This window comes from Erpetoichthys calabaricus, chromosome 2 (genome assembly GCF_900747795.2).
Source record: "Erpetoichthys calabaricus chromosome 2, fErpCal1.3, whole genome shotgun sequence".
NCBI lineage: Eukaryota > Metazoa > Chordata > Cladistia > Polypteriformes > Polypteridae > Erpetoichthys > Erpetoichthys calabaricus.
In genome coordinates this window covers 137,508,538-137,531,318 of record NC_041395.2, presented here as the reverse complement: position 1 = coordinate 137,531,318, position 22,781 = coordinate 137,508,538, and the positions used below count along the sequence as shown (strand labels likewise).

At 39.3% G+C, this 22,781-nt stretch overlaps 1 protein-coding gene across 1 annotated transcript; it reads left to right on the top strand.

Annotated features, from left to right (window-relative positions):
• Window positions 1–4,526: 4,526 nt before the first annotated feature.
• ahsg1 (alpha-2-HS-glycoprotein 1) lies at window positions 4,527–22,017 on the top strand. The gene is made up of 7 exons (XM_028794564.2): window positions 4,527–4,784; window positions 10,855–10,965; window positions 11,057–11,141; window positions 15,754–15,920; window positions 16,019–16,135; window positions 19,466–19,552; window positions 21,268–22,017. The coding sequence occupies exons 1-7, from the start codon at window positions 4,578–4,580 to the stop codon at window positions 21,649–21,651; spliced, it is 1,158 nt and encodes a 385-aa protein (XP_028650397.1). The 5' UTR covers window positions 4,527–4,577; the 3' UTR covers window positions 21,652–22,017.
• The last annotated feature ends 764 nt before the right edge of the window (window positions 22,018–22,781 follow it).

Below are 22,781 nucleotides of genomic sequence, written 5' to 3'. Positions count from 1 at the left end.
TTCAAGTTTATTGTCATGTATACACAGTACAATGAAATTTTTACTTACAAGTTGTAATACCACAAGGTCAAATGGAAGGACTGGGATGGGAGATAAAAGGGAGTCAAAATAAACAAATTAAAACTGGGATAACAGGAGAACAAAGGGTCAAAACCTCCCAAAATAGAGATTATAGGGCCTGAAAACTTGAATGAATTTTGAAAATTCTTTGTTTATTCTTTGAGATGCTGCAAATTCGGACAATTAAGTGTCCTCAAGAAGGGAACTTTACACCCTATGAGACCTGATGTCCTTATTCCAGGACCCCTGATGAAAAGGCTAGCAATCATATGACAACCAATAATAAAATGTTTATCATGCCAACAAACATTATAATAACTGCTCAGTGATAAGAATTATTATATGTGTGAGTTGTTATTTAGCTGGATTGGCTGCATTTCCCTACTAGATCACACATGTCCCCAAGATAATCTTATTTTTTATATATGCATCTATATATATGCAACTATACATTGTATATATAATAATGCAACTATATAATATGTTTTATGTTCTGATATTATGATTGTATTTTTCATTATTGTGGAAGAAGAAAATAAATCTGTATGGTGGCACAGTGGTTTAACCCAGCCACAGGAGATGCACAATCCAGTGTGTTTCATCGTGGCAGTCCCAAGCCCAGATAAATGGGGAGGGTTATGTCAGGTGTAAAATTTTGCCAGATCAATATGCGGATAACAATACAAATTTCCATAGTGGATTGGTTGAGGCCCGGGTTAACAATGGCCACCACCAGTACTGTTAGCCAACAAGGCGCTGACGGAAATTGGGCTACTGTTGGCCAAAGAAGCAAAAGAAGAGGTGGGAGACGTGTCCGAAGGCAGGAGGAGAGGAGGAAGATTAAGAGAGTGGAACTGAGGGTAGGAACTTTAAATGTTGGCAGTATGACTGGCAAGGGGAGAGAGTTAGCTGATATGATGAAGAGCATGAAGGTTGATATATTGTGCATGCAAGATACTAAATGGAAGAAGAGTAAGGCCAGGTGGATCAGAGGTAGATTCAAATTGTTCTATATGGTACGGGTGGGAGGAGAAATGGGATAGGGATTATTCTGAAGGAACAGTATGTCAATAGTATTTTGAAGGGCAAAAGAGTGTCACAGTAATGATTATGAAGCTGGAAATTGGAAGTATGATGATGAATGTTATTAGTGCATGTGCCCCGCAAGTTGGGTGTGCAATGAATGAGAAAGAAGATTTCTGGAGTGAGTTGGATGAAGTGATCGACAGTGGTACCAAAGGGACAGAAAGTGGTGATTTGAGCGGATTTCAATGGACATGTTGATGAAGGGAACAGAGGAGATGAGGAGGTGATGGGTAGGTATGGTGTCAAGGAGAGGAATGAAGAAGGTCAGATGATAGTGGATTTTGCAAAAAGGATGAACATGGCTGTAGTGAATACATATTTTAAGAAGAGAGAGGGATATAGAGTGACGTACAAGAGTGGAGGAAGATGCACACAGGTAGATTATATCCTATGCAGAAGGGTCAATCTGAAGGAATTTGATGACTGCAAAGTGGTGGCAGGATAAAGTGTAGTTAGACAGTATAGGATGGTGGTTTGTAGGATGAAGTTGGAGAACAAGAAGAGAAGGAGAGTGAGAGCAGAGCCAAGGATCAAATGGTGGAAGATGAAAATGGAAGGCTGCAAGGTTGAGTTTAGGGAGGAGTTAAGACAGGCACTGAGTGGCAGTGAAGAGTTACCAGGCAGCTGGGCAACTACAGCAGATGTAGTAAGGGTGATAGCAAGAAGGGTGCTTGGTGTGGCATCTGGACAGAGGAAGGAAGAAAAGGAAACCTGTTGGTGGAATGGGGAAGTACAAGAGAGTATACAGAGAAAAAGGATGGCGAAGAAGAAGTGGAATAGTCAGAGAGATGCAGAAAGTAGACAAGCGTACAAGGAGATAAGGCACAAGGTGAAGAGAGAGGTGGTGAAGGCTAAAGAAAAGGCATATGATGAGTTGTATGAGAGGCTGGACACTATAGAGGGAGAAAAGGACCTGAACCGATTGGCTAGACAGAGGGATCAAGCTGGGAAAGATGTGCAGCAGGTTAGGGAGATAAAGGATACAGATGGAAACATACTCACAAGCAAGGTGGGTGTGGTGAGCAGATGGAAAGAGTACTTTGAAAGGCTGATGAATAAAGAAAACGACAGAGCAAGAGAGAGAATGATGGATGGTGTGGGGTTAGTAAATCAGGAAGTGCAACAGGTTAGCAAGAAGGAAGTAAGGACAGCTATGAAGAGGATGAAGAATGGAAAGCCGTTGGTCCAGATGACATACCTGTGGAAGCATGGAGGTGTTTAGGAGAGATGACAGTGGAGTTTTTAACCAGTTTGTTCAAAGGAATCTTGGAAAGTGAGAGGATGCCTGAGTTGTGGAGAAGAAGGGTACTGGTGCCAATATTTAAGAATGAGGGGGTGTGTGCAGAGGTGTAGTAACTACAGAGGGATAAAATTGATGAGCCTCAGCATGAAGTTATGGGAAAGAGTAGTGGAAGTTAGGTTAAGAAGTGAGGTGATGATTAGTGAGCAGCAGTATGGTTTCATGCCAAGAAACAGCACCACAGATGTGATGTTTGCTCTGAGGGTGTTGATGGAGAAGTATAGAGAAGGTCAGAAGGAGCTGCATTGCGCCTTTGTGGACCTGGAGAAAGCATATGACAGGGTGCCTCGAGAAGAGCTGTGGTATTGTATGAGGAAGTCGAGAGTGGCAGAGAAGTACATAAGAGTTGTACAGGATATGTACGAGGGAAGTTTGACAGTGGTGAGGTCTGCAGTAGGAGTGGATGCATTCAACTTGGAGGTGGGCTTACATCAGGGATTAGCTCTGAGCCCTCTCTTATTTGCAATGGTGATGGACAGGTTGTCAGACAATATTAGAAAGGAGTCCCCATGGACTATGATGTTTGCTGATGACATTGTGAGTAGGGAGCAGGTCGAGGAGACCTTGGAGAGGTGGAGATATGCTCTAGAGAGGAAAGGAATGAAGGTCAGCAGGAACAAGAGAGAATACACGTGTGTGAATGAGAGGGAGGTCAATGGAATGGTGAGGATGCAAGGAGTAGAGTTGGAGAAGGTGGATGAGTTTAAATACTTGGGATCAACAGTACAGAGTAATGGGGATTGTGGAAGAGAAGTGAAAAACAGAGTGCAGGCAGGGTGGAATGGGTGGAGAAGAGTGTCGGGAGTAAATTGTGACAGATGGGTTTCAGCAAGAGTGAAAGGGAAGGTCTATAGGACAGTAGTGAGACCAGCTATGTATTATGGGTAGGAGATGGTGGCACTGACCAAAAAACAGGAGACAAAGCTGGAGGTGGCAGAGTTAAAGATGCTAAGATTTGCATTGGGTGTGACAGGGATGGATAGGATTAGGAACAAGTACATTAGAGGATCAAATCAGGTTGGATGGTTGGGAGACAAAGTCAGACAGGCAAGATTGCATTGGTTTAGACATCTGCAGAGGAGGGATGCTGAGTATATTAGGAGAAGAACGTTAAGGATAGAACTACCAAGCAAGAGGAAAAGAGAAAGGCCTAAGATGTAACAGAGCAAAATGTAGAGGACATCTAACGGGAGCAGCCAAAAGAAGAAGATGGTGGCACAGTGGTTTACACTGCTGCCTCACACTTTCAAGGACAAGGGTCTGATCTCCTGCTGTATATGGATGGAGTTTCAGTGCTTTCCACACCCTTATTCTCAAGGGACCTCAGCAGAGACTTTAATTGACCCTGAAAATATGAGGATGCCCTGCAATGGACTGCTTCACCTTCCAGAAAAGTGCCAATGTTTATGAGATATGTTCCACCCCAGACCCTCTGACACTGGATAACACTAGTTAGGCTGAGTAACACTTCTATTTTGGTCCGGTTTGAGTTAGCAGAACCCTACAATTGACAGCAGGTTCCAGCATTGCTCCCATTGCTACAGAAACAGAATTCATTTTCTGCTATTTCATATCAAAATCAGGTATGGTAAATGTATGGATGAACAACCTAACTCACTTTTAATCATTGTATCTAGTAATTCAGTTATCTACTGTATATGTATTTTACAATAATCCCATTTAAAAAAAAACAATGTGTTGGGCTGGGATATTCTTGACAAAATCTCCAGGCAGAGTTCAAATAAGTCATTGATGCTGGAGATTGTAAAGTAATATTGGCTCAACATCTATAGAATTTTAGGTTTTTGGTTATTTTTTAATTGTCGGTGACTTGGGGAAAAAAAGGGCTGGTTAGTTGACAACCAGGAATAACAGATTACACAACCTTGTCTAGGACTGAAACACTATCATTTGCTTTTCTGTCGATGTCATCCCCTCCTAGCAGACTTTGCAAGCTTGCATTTACTTTGGCAACTGTCCTCATTTTTAACAGTATCTTTGCCTTCACTGGAAAGCCAAGGCAATTTCCCCCCACCTCTCCGCCCCCATGTGTCAAAGGCAAAGTATAAATGGCTTAGTGAGCAGTAGCCTATCCTGCTCTGTCAGATTTCCATTTCAGAAGTCCAGGAGGATGCATCTCCACGCATTGCTACTGCTTGTTGCCCTGGTGGGTAGCAGAGAAGGGGCTGTTATGCAAAATATTTTCAGCTTTCCGCCCTGTGACTCTCCTCAAGTGGAAGAAGCTGCTTTTGCAGCTGTCAAGCACATTAACAGCCATCATTACCATGGCTACAAATACGTCCTCAACAGAATAGAGAAAGTGAAAATGGTAGACAAGGTGAGTAGACATTCCTGAATTGTTATGCATCAGTTTTATGACTTAAGTCGTCATGATAATGCGAATGCAACAGAACAGGGAATTAATTTCTTTAGGTAGTAAATTTAATTTCTGGTGTCTCGGTAATAATAACAATAATAATAGTAATAATGAAAATACATTTTATTTATATGGCCCCCTTCCCATGCTAAAAGTCTGCATTGTTTCTCTGGCACAATGGTAAATCACATTTAGGCTGACTAATTTTGGCATTTTGAAGGACTTTGTTTTAGATAAACCCTTCCAAAAATGCACTGTGTGCGCACTTCTTTTTTGTTAGCCCAGATATTGAGAGCTCATATTTTTTATTGTTACAAATGAATTTCTTATTGATTTCATATGAATGTTGTGAAGCCAGCACCCTTGTGTCATTTAAATCTTTTCTGCTGTCATAGGTGAGGGAGATGTGAGTGAAATACAATATCACGAAGTCATCGTTGGGGGCTCATTTTCATTTCTCACCATGATCTATCTTTACTTGAGTTATGTTAGTTAAGTTACATCTTGATACTAAGGCAGTCTTTGCTGCTCTGCCCCCTTTATCTCATATACACCTTCATTACTCAACACATTTTGGCTTCTTGTCTCATTTTCTATTCATCTATAAATTTTCAAATCTGCTTATTCATTTGTTATCCAGTATTGGGCATAAGACAAGAATCATTCCTGTACAATGTGCCTGTCCATCCCAGAGCATGTTACCTGATTACAGGCTAAATAACTGAACTTCTATATCTTTGGAATGTGGCTGAAAAACCCACTCACAGGCACAGGGAGAATATGCAGACTCCACACAGGTACAGATTGGGAAAAGATTTAAATCCTGTTTCATGGAGCTATGAGGCTACAGCATAAAAACTATTTTACTCTGCAACCCATGTCGCATTGTACTTGGCTAAAGTTATCTTATTGACAGAAGCAAACATGAAAATTAGGCTTGGATTTCCACTCATCTCTTTATATTCTCCAAGTTATATATAACCAAAAAAATACAAAGCAGGAATCGGACCAGAATGAGGCTTCAGTTCAACATAGGATACACAAATTCTTAGTCATACCTGGCAATCTAGAGACACCAATCCAGTTAACATTTAAGTTTGAGTGAAATAACTGTATAAACCGTTGTAAACACAGGGTGACCATTCGCATTGCATACTGAACTAATTCCTGAAGCTATGTGGCAGAATCTCTAACCACTGGACCACTGTGCTGCTTTTTAAACTTTTTCCTGCTGTTTGGTTTCTTTCATTTTCACATCTTTTGCTGTTAACTAGACTAACCACACATCCATTCATCTTCTGCCCCCACTTTTACCATTATAGACACATAAAGACACAAAGTAGTCTATAACTGATTAACATTAATGGAGCACAGAAATATCTGTCCATTAACATTACAGTATCTTTGGGCTATGGCCAGTTGACAACGGAGAAGAGGAAAACAAAATCTCCAATAAGTAGCATGCCTGGTGAAAATAAAACTCTGAGGGGTTCCCAAAAAGAAAAAAAAAAGAGAGAGAAAATAAAAGGCAGATACAGTCACCGTGCTGGAGACCACGGAAAAGTGACTGCCTACCCCCTCCTGGGCATTCTACAATAGAGTCGATGCAGGACCATCCAATCTGACATCAACATCTTTCGATCCATTTATTTCAAAGTTGTCAGTATCACAGATGTCTTCCCAAAGGCAGGAAAAACAGCTTGGCAATAGAGCAGTGGCACCGAGTGTCACAAAAAGAGGATGGTTGGTAACGTTGCTTTATTGTAGTGCTTATATTTTTATACAAATGTGTAACACACAGAGATGCAGTATGCACAGCTAATCAGCAGCTGTAATCAGGGTATGCTGGACTAAAGTAGAAAGTCCTCAGCCTGGATTTAAAAACTGAGACTCATTTCATATACAAGCATGAATATCACTTCACAATTTTGGAGGCCTGTAACTAAAAGCTTGACCTCCCACTGTTATTTTACTGATCCTTGGAATCTTAAGAAGGACAGCATCTCAAGATCTTAAGGTGTGCTCTGGTTTGTAAGTAATGCTTTGGCCTTTTAAAGCTTTACATATAAGAAGAAGAATTTTGAAATCAAGCCTAAGCTTAACTGGAAGCCTTTGTAAAAATGTAAGAACAGGAGTTTGTACTTTCAACTTCTTGTAATGACTCTTGCAGAAGCATTTTATATTAAATTGCATAAAGACCGATTTGAACAATCAGTCAATAACACTTTACCGTGGTCAATTCCACTACAAATAAATGCAAGAATTAATTTCTCAGTATTCTCCATATTTAGAAAATGTATTAATGTTTACAACATTTTTAAAATTGAAAAAACTGGTTTTTAATGATTTCGTAATGTGTTTTAAAACACTTACTGGTGTCAAAAATAACACATATATTGTGTGCTAATTCAGTAAAACTAATCTTTAGTTCAACTGAGATACAGGTGGCATCCAGAGCTGTCTTCACAGTATCATAGGCCCTCATGCAAAATAATGTGCTGGGGCCCCCGTTTTGATAGCAAAACAGAAACATACATAGGCATCAGAAACATTGTGGGTCCCGGGCAGTGCCATACGTTAAAACGATCTTGGAGGCATCTTCATATCAGTGAAAATGTATGTGTTTTCTTATGACTGTTCCAAATCGAAGCATATTAAGTGAAACTGATAAAAGGTTCAGTACTGAGCCCTGCAGGACACCATATTTAACTTCTGAGTATAATGATGGAGTACTGTTAGCACATTTCTGTAGATACTGTAAGACATTTGATAACTAAGAAAGTAAACTAGGAAAAAAAGAGTGAATAAGAGCCCAATGTGTTTTGAAATAGCCTTCATGAGATGACTTATATAAAAATATCACATGTAAAAATAATAGAATGTATTTGATTGAGGAAATAATAATGTCTTATATTATTAGATGCATGAAGCATCTGAATTAAAGTTTCACAGTAAATTTATTGCTCTGAAGGTATAGCACTGATCCTCAGTAACTGTCATCAAGTAACAACTAATTTTTTTGAAGCACACCAATAAATTATTGCAGAGTAAAGATTTTACTATATCTCACTTGTGGAACCACTTCAGGTAATGAACCCCACCTAATCCCACTTACAAGCATACACACTTTATAAATGGTATTTCAAAGTATCCCATATGAATGTTAGTAAAACCCTAGCACCCAGTTTCCTTGCTTTGTGTCCAGTGTTGTAGACTCAACAAACAGTGAACAGGAGTAAGTGTATTTGGAAAAGAGACAAGACACTTTTTCAAGCCCACTTATTTGAATTTATGGTCACGTGATGTTGGAGTCTATCCTGGAAACACTGGACACAAGGCAGGAAGCATCCCTGGACAGGAAGACAGTCCATTGCAGGGCACACACATGCACACATCCACACTAGGGCTAATTTAAACTCACCAATTAACCTAAACTTCACATTTTTGTAGAGCTGGAGGAAAGACTATGCACACTTTGGAAAAAAGTGGCAAGCTGTACATAGAAATGAGCACATGTGTCATTAAAAAACACTGCATTAGTAAGACAGCACTGCCACACTACTTTAACAAGCAAAAAAACTTAAAAACGCTGCCCTTCAGCTCAAAACAGAGTATTGAGTTTTTGTTTGATCTGCTTGTGGTTATGTGGGTTTTCTCCAGGTATTCCTAAATTCCTCTACCATTCACAAGATATGTTTTTAATTCAGTTAGTATCTCTCTATATTTGGCCCTGTGTGCATGAGTTAATTTTGCAATGGACTACCAGCCCATTTAGAGGTGGTTAATCCTTAGCATCTGGTGCTGCCCCTGAAAACCTCTAACAGGACATGCAAAGTCAGAGACTGATTAAACCTGTCTACATTGACTAGTTAATTCTTTTAAAACTACAGAGTACAATTATTCAAAATGTACATTTTTTCTGTTTTGCAAAGAGACATACTCAGGGCAACATAGGAAAAGACTGAAGATTACACTTAAAAATCCAAATTCTTAGCTGTTATGCTACACTGCCCGCTTTACATCTCAAATTTTTCTGCCGAGACCATTTAGGTGTCCTCTAACTAGAACATCCATCCATCCATCCATTTTCCAACCCGCTGAATCCGAACACAGGGTCACGGGGGTCTGCTGGAGCCAATCCCAGCCAACACAGGGCACAAGGCAGGAACCAATCCTGGGCAGGGTGTCAACCCACCACAGGACACACACAAACACACCCACACACCAAGCACACACTAGGGACAATTTACAATCGCCAATCCACCTAACCTGCATGTCTTTGGACTGTGGGAAGAAACCCACGCAGACATGGGGAGAACATGCAAACTCCACGCAGGGAGGACCCGGGAAGCGAACCCAGGTCCCAAGGTCTCCTAACTGCGAGGCAGCAGTGCTACACACTGCGCCACCATGCCGCCCCTAGCTAGAACATATTCACCACTATTAATACAGCAGGTCTAGGAAAAGGATATACAGTATATTAAGAAGGTGTTTCTATGAGAATGTCTCAAGGTGGCCTACCTTCATGTTATAGCCAACAGCACCTCCTACTGGTGAACACTGAGATAGGACTATTGTGCATCTGGAGTGCCATCACTTTTTTCTCTGTACTTGTATTATTAAATCCACAATAATCTATATAAACGAAACAACTTGATCACATTAATTTTAATATTGTTTCCAGACTTAAGATGTGCAGAAAGGTCTTTGTCCTACTGAAATGATAACATCCTTTTCATTGTTGAAATATTCAGAAAAATAAAAATTGAAGGAGTGTGCTTTAATCTATAAATGCCTGTTTATTTTATATAGCACCTTTAACAGAGTACACCATCAGAATGACCTTAACAAAGCAGACTCAAATATATCTCAAAGTAACAAGATAAAATGCAAGATGATTAAATACAACATAAAATTAGAAGATGGAGTGGTGAACTGATGGGACAAGGATACACAATGATAGTACTGCATAGCAGAATTAGAATCAGTGCAGTTGGTGTAATGCTTAAAATTATAATATAATCCCAGATATGCATAATTAAAATGCAAGAAAGAAAAGGTGAGTCTTAAATGTGAATCATTTGCAAAGCTAAATGGGTGGAAGTTGAGAGGTGTGTAACAAATCTCTGAATCAGAAAGGTCAGCTTCAGAGGATCTCAGATGTCTGGCAATGTTATATGTGGCAAGCAACTGGGACAGGGAGGACAGTGCAATGAGCACTTTTTAAAAGACACTCAACTTCTGTAAAAGCTTAATTAGCTATTAGGACAAGTAAATTAGTATCCATCTGTTTATCTATCTCAGGAAGTCAGGATAGGTTAATTCAGTCAATGATTAGGTAACATACATAGAAAAGGGATGGAAGAACCAACAAGGCATTGTCTCTGTTAAGGTAAAAGTTCTTCTTCTCTTGGAAAAAAACACATATCATAGTTATTTCCCAAAACATCTTCAATATCAAAAGAATCAAGAACTTCACTACCTCCTGTTCAATAGCAGTGCTTGCTGGAGTGTTCTCATACTGTATATGGGTGCTGGAAAGGCACTCTATCCTCACTTCTCTTTTATGTAGTCTTGGAAATATATGTCACTGTATGGAGACTGGAAGGGCTTAATTTGTTTTTCTTCCTTTAGGTAGACCTTCCTGACTAAAGCCTCTTTGGCTGACTTCCAGGTCTCTCCTTAAAAAAAGTTGAATATGCTTTTCTTGTATTTGGAATTTCTCATCGTTTACTTCCCTCCAGCAAAATAATAAATAAAACCAAATATTCATCCATTCATTATTTTTTTTCAAATTGTCTATTTTCTAGATTCAAAGTTGCAGGTGGTTGGATCATGTCACAGGGCCCATTTACCCACAGTAGGCCATTTTGCAGTAGTCAATTAACCTAATAAACATCTTTCAAATATTGGGGAAATCAGTTGACGTGGAGAGAAAAAGATTCAAATCCCTGCAGTTTTTGGGCATCAGTCATACGTACTGCACTGCTTTTCAATAACATTATTCTGCATTCATTTTTTGTCTATTTAGTTTCCTCATGGAGAAACATATATTTTGGAGATGGACTTGCTGGAAACCAAATGTCATATTCTAAATCCTACACCAGCCGAAGCTTGCCCAGTTAGATCAAGAGCAGAAACAGTAAGAAGACAATCTGTTTAAAATTTGAATGACCATTGAAGAGAATGAATATGTTTACAACTCAAATATTGTCATGTTTCAATTTTTTCAGAAAGTTGAAGGGGATTGTGATGTGATGCTATCACATGCTGCTGGTCAGTTTTCAGTCATCGCATATAAGTGTAAATCTACCCCAGGTAATAAAGTTTATCTCATATATAGTCTCTTGTTTCTATCAATCAATCAATCAATCAATTAGTGACCTCTCTGTCTATTTAGGATTGTCTTGATTTTTTTTACCTACAAATTTCTTGTTTTTGTCCACTCCTTCTCAGTCTTCTTTTCTTCCAAAACACACTGAAATTAGGAGGTTGCAAAAAAACTGACAGATAAATGATTGCCAGAGGGTCACATACTGGCTTCATTTGGAAAAATGTGTTAAAAATTCTAGATGGTGTTGAATCAACCTCTTTATTTTAGTTTGTAGACTTAGTGGATGGGTTACTAGGCTTTAAAAGTTTGTTTTTTATAATATCTTGAAGCACACTGCAAAAAATGAAATGTTTTTACCAAGCCATTAAATCTTGATTTCCTTAATGTAGGATTTATTGATTTAGCAAAAAAATCTGTATTTAATAATATTTGATCATTTTAAGAAAGCTTATCAAATAAATTCTGCTTATCTCAATATTAACAAGGAATACAACCCACCATAAATCAGCTGCCATAACCTCAAAAAAACTTCAGCACACAGGGAAAAATAGGTCTGCTAACTCTGTTTAAGTTTGTTTTCCCTACTGTGAAAAGACATGTGGGTTCACCAGGAACAATATGGTAAAAGGAGGTGATTCCTTATACAAATATCATAATTGTATGCAAATTCAGAAATCGGTGCGAAGAAAAAAAGTTCTAAAAAAATCCATCCTACCCTATATGACAACCACATAAACTTATTTTACTTTGGGTACACATTAATTAAAAGTTATATTGAAGAAACAGCTACATAAAGCAAATACATACAGTATGTTCATTTTGAGTTAAATTAATGTAAGGTAGCAGTTTAAAGGTAAAGAATATATATTCATGGTAACCATGTGAGAGTACAGGTGCTGGTCATAAAATTAGAATATCATGACAAAGTTGATTTATTTCAGTAATTCCATTCAAAAAGTGAAACTTGTATATTAGATTCATTCATTACACACAGACTGATGTATTTCAAATGTTTATTTCTTTTAATTTTAATGATTATAACTGACAACTAATGAAAGTCCCAAGTTCAGTATCTCGGAAAAGATACTGAATATGTATATATTCACCTGTATATTAGAGCAAACCGCACATGGTCAACAAACAGCAACTTTTCTTTAAACAGCTTGGAGCACTAAAATGGAAAGTATAATACGATGGCATTAGCTCATTTTTGGTGCCTTTTTACTATTTTTTCACAGAAAAAGAATAAATTTTTTACAGGCTAACAATGTTAAAAATATTAGCCTGTACGTTTCATTTCAGTGCTTCAGTGTTACTGGAACAGTGCTTTACTGTTTTACATTTTACAGTTGTTTACCTTTCCTATTCAACAGTTTTACACTGTAAAATTAACAGCCATTTTTTCAGTGTAACTGTAACGTATCAGTATACGGTATCTAGCATATTTTGTAAATAGAAAAATATTTTACAGAACTTGGCTGTAAAAAATAATGAAATGCATTGTTTAAGATATACAGGTATTTTTCAATAGAACATAAGGTAACTTCCCTCTTTTTTAGAAAAAGTTATTTTACTCTCATCATTCACTTTATTTTTACTGTTAAATTTACAGACACTTCTTACAGTGTATGGTTACTATAACAAAATATTTTAGTCAGTTGTTATTTCTACCTCACAGTCCCAGGTATGACTCCAACACCGTGATGCCATTATTATGCAGTTTGCAGATTCTCTCTGTTTTAATTTGGGCTTCATCTAAAATGCCAAAGGCATGCAATCACAACAAGTGGCAGCACTAAATCACTTGGTTCTTACTTTTAGTGGTTGTGTTCTACAGTGGACTGATAATAATTCTTTACATTTATAAAGCACTTTTCTCACTACTTAAAACGCTGCCACACACAGAGGACATGAAACCATGATCTCCTTACTGATATCCCATCTGGAGAAATTTCCTGCATTGTGGCTGAACTGTAGGGTGGATAAATTCTCATGATCTTACTTTGGTCTGTAGAACAATATCATTGATAAAAAACAAGTACCTTTTTCATAAATGCACTGTAACATACTGCTCTGTTTCATGTGCATACATTCTTTAATGTCAAGCGCATTTTACAGTTCATTGTGCTATCACAGCTCCCAAGTGTAGGGATTGCACATTGGAGTTTGCATTTTCTCCCAGATCTAACTTTCTCTGGCTATTGCAATTTTCCCACCGAAGACTGCATGTTATATTAAATGGCACCTCCCAGTTAGGAAGATTTGTGTCAGTGACCATGCCCTTAAATGAACTGGCATGCAATTCAGGGTTGGTGTGTGCCTAGCTCTAGCTCCTCATGACTGTAAACCTTTGTTTGCTGTGTTCACTAAACAGATGCATTTAATCAATACTGTGTAGTCATTATGACTTTAAAAAGATAAAAATAATCCACAAAACTCTGTGTTATCCAGTAAAAATACTCCATTTGGTGCAGGTTCTTACTTTGGCATGTTTTCCCGAAACAGGACACAAATTTACTAAAACAGCACAATTTTTATAACAATTATTTTTATGCGCGTTTGCTTATAATGAACGAAGCACCAATTGTGATAGCCACGTTTGTCTTAAATGTTGGCACAATTATTCTTCAAAGAAACAGTTCGATTATCGTTGAGATATCTTGAACAGATCGCGCTGTACTGGGTCACGTTTTCAAAATATCCCATTGAAAAGCGTTGGCAGATTTTTGAACTCGCCTGACTCAAAACGGAGAAACGTTTTGTACGACATGGACTACAGATTAGTTTACTGTTTCAATTTTACCTTGACAGCGGTTGCGTCGACTTTATATTTTGCAGATGTTCCTCGTTTTCACCTCCGGTAGACGTTACCGATTGCAAACGGGTTCTCAACACAAACGGTGAAAAAACCATCAGACCGCATGCGCGGAGTAGGAAGGCGCCTGCACGGCATTCTGTTTGCGCGCGCGCACTCTCCTTATCAGTAAGTACAGCGAGGCGCTCAAACAGAAGCATCTTCCTCTTCCGTATGCTTTAATTATTGACAGGTATGTTAAATGATCTTACCAACCGTAAAAATATGACATGCAAGCAAGGAAAACAGGGGGTTAGCTACATATGAAAGAAGTAGCCTGTAAGTCGTTATGCACAGAGTGAATAAACTTTAAATCAGCACTATCTACCTTGCACTAAACCAAGCTGACAGCTTCATTACCTGCACATTATAATGATTCAGTATTTGACTGTCACTTAAATTTACTGGGGTGGCCAGACGTTCAGTTGACAGAGGCAATCCCGATTTTCAGGCTATGCGTCCCAATAAATAATTCAAGAATATCAAAAATATCCCTTTTAACAGGCTGTCCGTCTGATGAAACATTGCGACGCCGGAACAAACGTCCTCACAATATATTTAGAACAACACGTACAAAACTCGGATCCCCCATACCCCAGATCTCCGTTCAATGTAGTGTACGTATAATAGCGTGATCGAAACTCCGACGGGGAAAGCTTAAGCTTTATTAAGAACTTGGGTTGAACTTGAACAACATTTCCAAGACGACCAAGAACCAAACAAAAGAGACAGGAGTGGGCATACATGAAAACGGGGTTGGGGTTGTTGGGGTTAGGAGAGAGGTTTGAGTATGTTTGGTGAGGACGCGGGGTGATCCTTTGAGAAAATGAAAATAACGCATAAAAATATGGTCGCCCAATAAGAGTACTACATTATTTTGCTTTCTGGCTGTAATAAAGTTTGCTTTTCACTTCTGATTTCCCTAATATTTTTGATTACTGAATAGTTTTGCAAGTCCCATTTCACGAAAATTACTATGTCCAGACATGCCCAAGCAGACGAGGAATTGATTACAAATGTTTTTATTTATTTAGGTTATGTTATTTGCCAACTGTAAGCTAACAATTTGTGTGAATATGGTGGGTGTGTATGTCTGTGTGAGAGTGGTCCTTGTGATGGACTAACATGTCCAGGTGTGTTTTCAGCTTTTTGCCCAATCCTGGCCACTGCAACCCTAAAATAGTTTGAGAAGGTTGTAGAAGCTACAGTACACTGAACTCAGTCCATTGAAGGCATCAGATGTCAGCCCTTCAATGCACGTGAATGTTACGCCATGGGTACATTTTCTAACTTGTTTACTCTGCAGTAGTCACCTAGGCAGACCGCTGTAGTAACAAGCTAACTGTAGAAATATTTCTGACAAAACCAGTAGCGTACTGTGTTTGTACACCAACTGCTCCCACTGAAGCACAAATTTTGCAGTACTGCTGTTTCATAGCTCCAAGGCACTAGGATGACATCCCGGCCAGGACAGTTTCTGTGTTCTTTTTGCACATTCTTCCTGCATTTGTGTGCCTTTTTCACCAGCTACTCCAACCTTCCAATGTCATGCATGTTAAGTAAATTGGTGACACTAAACTGTCTCTACCTGAATGAGTGTGGCCTGTGATGGACTGGCATCCTATCTAGGGAATCTCTGTACTTGGTCCTGCTGTAAAGCCTCCATTTCCTTGAACTGTATCTCAAGGGATGTTAAAGGCTGGGATCTGACTGAATTCCTTGTTGTTTTTCCTCACTCTCAGACTCAGCAGAAGATGTCATGAAGTTGTATCCTGGCCAGCCGATGCTGTTACCTCTCAATGATACTAATGCCTTGCAGTCTGTTACACACTCTCTCAGGAAGTTCAATCAAGTGTCCAATGAGACCGCTGTGTTCCATCTGATGGAGATTGGAAGAATGTCATCTCAGGTGAGAAACATAAGCTGACTGATATTTACATTTTACATGCAAAAGTAACAACAGAATTTAAAAACACATGTGAAAAAAAACTCATTCTTTTTCCTCAGGTTGTAGCATCTTTGACCGGTCCTACTTATTTTTCTGAGTTTGCAATTGTGGAGACAAACTGTACTGATGATGTGCTTGACCAGAGCAACTGTGTTCCTTTAAGTGAAAGCACTGCAGTAAGTTCAATTTAAAGAATAACATCTTATTTGTAGCACTGTCTCCGAAAAGAATCATTTAAAGGAAGAGTGTCCAGACATGATGTGAGTAGGCCATAGTGAGGACAATGTGTGAAGTGTTTGGGTGGCATGTATCTCACCTATCATGTTGTACCAGGCTGTGTCAATGATATTTGCAAATACAGGTGCTGGTCATAAAATTAGAATATCATGACAAAGTTGATTTATTTCAGTAATTCCATTCAAAAAGTGAAACTTGTATATTAGATTCATTCATTACACACAGACTGATGTATTTCAAATGTTTATTTCTTTTAATGTTGATGATTATAACTGACAACTAATGAAAGTCCCAAATTCAGTATCTCGGAAAATTAGAATATCAATTAAGACCAATGTAAAGAAATGTTGGCCAACTGAAAGGTATGAACATGAAAAGTATAAGTATGTACAGCACTCAATATTTAGTTGGGGCTCCTTTGGCCTGGATTACTGCAGCAATGTGGCGTGGCATGGAGTCGATCAGTCTGTGGCACTGCTCAGGTGTTATGAGAGCCCATGTTGCTCTGATAGTGACCTTCAGCTCTTCTGAATTGTTGGGTCTGGCGTATTGCATCTTCCTCTTCACAATACCCCATAGATTTTCTATGGGGTTAAGGTCAGGCGAGTTTGCTGGCCAATCAAGAACAGGGATACCATGGTCCTTAAACCAGGTACTGGTAGCTTTGGCACTGTGTGCAGGTGCCAGGTCCTGTTGGAAAATGAAATCTGCATCTCCATAAAGTTCGTCAGCAACAAGAAGCATGAAGTACTCTAAAACGTCCTGGTAGACGGCTGCATTGACCTTGGACCTCAGAAAACACAATGAACCAATACCAGCAGATGACATGGCACCCCAAACCGTCACTGACTGTGGAAACTTTACACTGGACCTCACGCAACGTGGATTCTGTGCCTCTCTTCTCTTCCTCCAGACTCTGGGACCTTGATTTCCAAAGGAAATGCAAAATTTTCTTTCATCAGAAAGCAGCAGTCCAGTCCTTTTTGTCTTTAGCTCAGGCGAGACGCTTCTGACGCTGTCTCTTGTTCAAGCGTGGCTTGACACAAGGAATGCGACAGCTGAAACCCATGTCTTGCATACGTCTGTGCGTGGTGGTTCTTGAAACACTGACTCCAGCTGCAGTCCACTCTTTGTGAATCTCCCCCACATTTTTGAATGGGTTTTGTTTCACAATCCTCTCCAGGGTGCGGTTATCCCTATTACTTGTACACTTTTTTCTACCACATCTTGTCCTTCCCTTCGGCTCTCTATTAATGTGCTTGGACACAGAGCTCTGTGAACAGCCAGCCTCTTTAGCAATGACCTTTTGTGTCTTGCCCTCCTTGTGCAAGATGTCAATGGTCGTCTTTTGGACTACTGTCAAGTCAGCAGTCTTCCCCATGATTGTGTAGCCTACAGAACTAGACTGAGAGACCATTTAAAGGCTTTTGCAGGTGTTTTGAGTTAATTAGCTGATTAGAGTGTGGCACCAGGTGTCTTCAATATTGAACCTTTTCACAATATTCTAATTTTCCGAGATACTGAATTTGGGACTTTCATTAGTTGTCAGTTATAATCATCCATCCATCATCCACCCTGCTGAATCCAAACACAGGGTCACGGGGGTCTGCTGGAGCCAATCCCAGCCAACACAGGGCACAAGGCAGGAACCAATCCCAGGCAGGGTGCCAACCCACCGCAGGACACACACAAACATACCCACACACCAATCATACACTGGGGCCAATTTAGAATCGCCAATCCACCTAGCCTGCATGTCTTTGTACTGTGGGAGGAAACCGGAGCGCCCGGAGGAAACCCACGCAGACACGGGGAGAACATGCAAACTCCATGCAGGGAGGACCTGGGAAGCGAACCCAGGTCCCCAGGTCTCCCAACTGCGAGGCAGCAGCGCTACCCACTGCGCCACAGTGCCGCCCCAGTTATAATCATCAACATTAAAGGAAATAAACATTTGAAATACATCAGTCTGTGTGTAATGAATGAATCTAATATACAAGTTTCACTTTTTGAATGGAATTACTGAAATAAATCAACTTTGTCATGATATTCTAATTTTATGACCAGCACCTGTAAATGAAATCTATCATACTTTAAATAGTCAATCCACTAGTCTGTTTTCTTTTGTGCCTTTGATTTCTCTTGTGGTTATTAAGATGAATAATGGTAAACCTTGCTTTATATAGATATATTGTGGCCATTACAGGGTGTCACAGGCCCTAACCCAAGATCACATAACTACTTAGATGCAAGTTCTGGGTTTATATAACCTTTTTTTAATTTAACAAAAATATCTTCTCACAGGCTCTGGCTCACAAATCATTACAAATAATAAACTCCTCTTGCGTCCTTCACCTCCACTCCAGATGAGTGTTACTCTACTCTACTCCTAAATCTCACTCTTCTGGGTGAGGCAAAGCAATTTCCTTTATGCCAGACCCAGGACCAGTTCTGGTACTACCATATTGCACTCAGGAAGCACTTCCAGGTCAGACTCCTCCCAACAGCACCCTCTAATGGCCCCCAAGGACCCCCAATAGTTTCTTAAACTTCAAATTCCATGAGGCCCAGCAGGTGTGCAAGAGGGAGTTATGCTGGAGGAATGCTGCCACCCAGTGGATGCAGGATGTAGTCTTCTCATGTTCTCCTCATGTCATGCTATACTGGCCTTCCAAATGGGAATGGAAACAGTAACCATCCTGATCGGGATGCCCATCCATCCATGCTGTCCATCTGTTATGGTCTTCCAGCCAGGATGCCAATCCAACCATGTCTTCCATTATATACAGTAGATATATACTTAACATTTATTTATTTGACTGGTGCCTTTATCCAAGGCAACTTACAACATTTGAGATTAAATTGGTTACATTTCTGTTAGAAATGGGGGGGGGGGGGCATGTATAAAAAGTGTTCACACACAGACACACGCTATATACTGTATATAGTGTGCTCAAAGTACATATTTCTGCTCTCATTCTTCCTGCCTTTCACCCCGTTCAACATAATGGGCAATAAGCTAATATTAATAGTATTACCAATAATCACCAACCATGGATTCAATGAGTAGGTGCTTGAAATTGATATAATAATAATAATAATCTGCAGCACTGCTGCTTACTGGTAGAAATCTTAAAAAGAGCTTTCAGTGTTCTTTACCTGTTTGTGTGTAAAGTGTCATGACTATTTTCTTGGAATTATGAGTTGATTGTTTCTCTTATGCAATATAAAATCACCTTTGATATATATATATATTATCTGTTTTTCAGCGTCATGGTTTCTGCTCATCTTCAGTTTCCAGCGTTGGTCTTGCTAATGAAGAACTAATAGTTAACTGTGACATATATCCAGCCCAGGTATTCTTATTATTGTGTACCATTTTTGATTAATTTAGGCATAAACTGCAAATAATGTGTTGGAATGATATGTGTATTTAAAGCTATTCACCATATGTGCAATAATATGTATAGTGCCCAGCATATGCAGCATGTGCATTTGTGTAAAATGTTTTCCTTCTATGCTCAACTTCATTTACTATCTTAGAGATCAAAATTATTAAATAACTGCACACAAAACAGAAAAGCACTAATGGCCTATCTACATTAATTCAATAACCCATCAAGACTAAATGAAAACATGCAAGGTTTGCAAATTTATTACAAATCAAAAACTGAAATCTCTCGTTCATATAAATATTCAGACTTTTAATTCAGTTTTTTGTAGAAGCCCCTTTGGCAGGTTAGTAATGTTTAGGAGATCAAAGACTTCAAAATTTTAATTTAAATTTGGAGACTGAAGGAAGAAATAAACTAAGGGAACACAAAGTATTAAGTAACTGACACTGATAAATCAATAAAACTGCTACCTCTCTGGTCCTACCTGAACAGGTTTCACCTTGTATATGACTGATTGGTTAGTTTATCCACCTACTAAGCAGAGCCTCTGTGGCTCCTGTTTCTCTCTTTCTAGCTCTCTATCTCTCATGGCACCAGCTTTTTTACCATGGTGAAATGTTACACCAACACACCTCCTGATTGTGAGGTGAGGTGGCTTCTTGCCATCACTTTCTACCAAACATTGATTTAACTTTAAAGGCTGTGAAACCCTAATTTAGCTTGGGGTTAGCATTTGAACTTTCATTAAACTTTAAAGGGCTGGTCTCTTAGGCTGCTTGTCAGATGCCCGTTCTAATGTAATTTAGGAGCCATGTACCTTGACTCCTGTTGAAAATGAAGTAAAGTGCCTGCCCCCCATGGTCCTTCTTGCCCCAGCTCTTACAAATAGGGACTCTGCCCCCAAAGGCTTTACCTGACAATTAACATGGTGTCTTAAATCTGTCAATGATCCTGCATGATTCACTTGCCTTCCAGTTGTGTCTTCATGACCCAAACAAGAGCCATCCAGAAAATGTTGTCCCCAGTTTTGTCATTCTCTCCCACCCTTATGGCCATCATCTATCATAAAACATGACTATTGACTACTGGATTTTGCTCAGTGCAATAACTTGACTTAACTTCAAAATACCCAGTTTTTCATACTACTGACAAATGCAACTCTGAGATAATATTTGGTTGCAGCATTAGCAGTGTAAATGTGGCAAGCTCACTAAACCAGTGGAGTTCATACTGCCTCATTAATCCCATTCATCCCATTTCTGCTTGGGCTTCCGAGTCTACATGATATTGCTGGCTCAAGAGTCAAATAAATTTCATATTGTGGGCATGTCCTTTGTAAATATTGAACAATATTTAATTTCTAAAGAGAAACAGAGAGAGCAAGACTTTGTTATTCGAGGGTTTCAGCATAAGGACCAGACAGACATAATTTTACTTTAGATGCTTGTGTTTACAAAGCTCTGAGGTACAGCACATTTGTTTGCCAAGTAGGTGTCCTGTAAACATGATGAATAATTTTAGTTGTAAGAGCTGCTCTGGGATTCCTCAGTTGAAAATCTGATTACGGCATTTGTTTTAAATTAGAAGGAAGTACAAAACAGGTCTAACTTCAGCAGATTGGCTACATTAGGGGAGTTATTGCATTTTTAATGACAAAGCATTTTTTCACGTTTTAGGGCCCACCCATCTTCAATGTTCCAGCTGCTCCCCTTGATCCTGCATTATCTGCTGTACCTCTTGGTCCTCTTGAACCTGCTGGTCCTGTTGCACCTCCAGGTCCAGATGGAAATGCTGCAAGTCTTTTACCAGCTATACCAGTTGTCCCTGCTGCACCAGCTGTCCATCACCATCATCATCATCCTCACAGCAATGTTGGCACAGGCACTGGGGTACATGGCTTTAAACATCATGGCCTAGGCCATGCATTTGATCCTGCAGCCAGTCCTTTCATTTCATCTTCTGAAGAAATGATTGCAAAACCAATGGTCAAGAGAAGTGTGGTGGCACCTCTACCAGTTGAGCCACTGATTATCTGCCCAGGCAGAATTCGCCATTTTTGAGCAGGGCTCCAGAAAAACTGAACATTTGCTGTAATTAAATTCATCAGTGCAGCCTGTGTAATTCCATTTTATGATATGATAATCACCAATCTTCTGCATTCTGTGTGACTGATAAAAAGAAAGCAAATGCCTGACTAATCGCATGGGCTTCAAAAGAAGCCTGGACGGTCTGTCAGTGTGAACTGCTTTCAGATGAAGGGGGGCAAGGCTATGTATGCCAAGGTGCTATTTGCTGACACTGTATGAGCATTGTGATTGGGACTACTATGAAAAATAAACCTAAATGTCAAGGAAACTTCCAAATATAAGCATGCACCATGTATTATATTTAATTCCACAAAAGAGAAATAAAGGAATCACAATAAATGGGTGTTTATTTTATTTACAGACACTACACAACTATAAGTTATACATTAAAAAACTTAATAACCACAAAGAAGTATTTATTTTACATGTTTATTTAATATAGTTAGGGTAAAAAAGTACATAAAAATAATGACTAAATGCAACACAAATTACACAGCCCTCACAATATCAGAAGAATATCTTTATTGTCATTGTAACAAATACAACAAAATTAGGTGCAATCCCTGAGGTGTCAAAAATATATATATATATAAATAGATACAGTATAACTACAAAAGGATAGGAAAGGATAAGATATGTGGCATGCAGGTAAAGAGAAAATACACAAAATATTTTTTTATTTAAATTATGTTGCTGTAATCTCCACCAGATTGATCATTGATCTATACCAGGGTACTCGACTCTGGTCCTGGGGGTCTGCAGTGTGTGCAGGTTTTCATTACAGCCAGTTTTGTAATTAGGAGCCAGATCTAGTAGATAATGAAACTTAGTATTTTATTACATGACTTGTTGGTGCTTTCATTCGTTCAAGACAAATCTTTATCGGATTGTTGATTTTCTTTTTTCCAAGAACATTATCCATGTGACACCTGGGGACCTGGGTTCGATTCCCGGGTCCTCCCTGCATGGAGTTTGCATGTTCTCCCCGTGTCTGCGTGGGTTTCCTCCGGGCGCTCCGGTTTCCTCCCACAGTCCAAAGACATGCAGGTTAGGTGGATTGGCGATTCTAAATTGGCCCTAGTGTGTGCTTGGTGTGTGGGTGT

What these genes read in the sequence shown, in the direction of transcription:
- ahsg1 (XM_028794564.2), top strand. Translation starts at nt 4,578, where the DNA reads ATGCATCTCCACGCATTGCTACTGCTTGTTGCCCTGGTGGGTAGCAGA. An exon ending in AAGTGAAAATGGTAGACAAG is followed by an intron (nt 4,785 to 10,854) that starts GTGAGTAGACAT and finishes TTGTCTATTTAG; the next exon opens with TTTCCTCATGGAGAAACATA. An exon ending in TTAGATCAAGAGCAGAAACA is followed by an intron (nt 10,966 to 11,056) that starts GTAAGAAGACAA and finishes CAATTTTTTCAG; the next exon opens with AAAGTTGAAGGGGATTGTGA.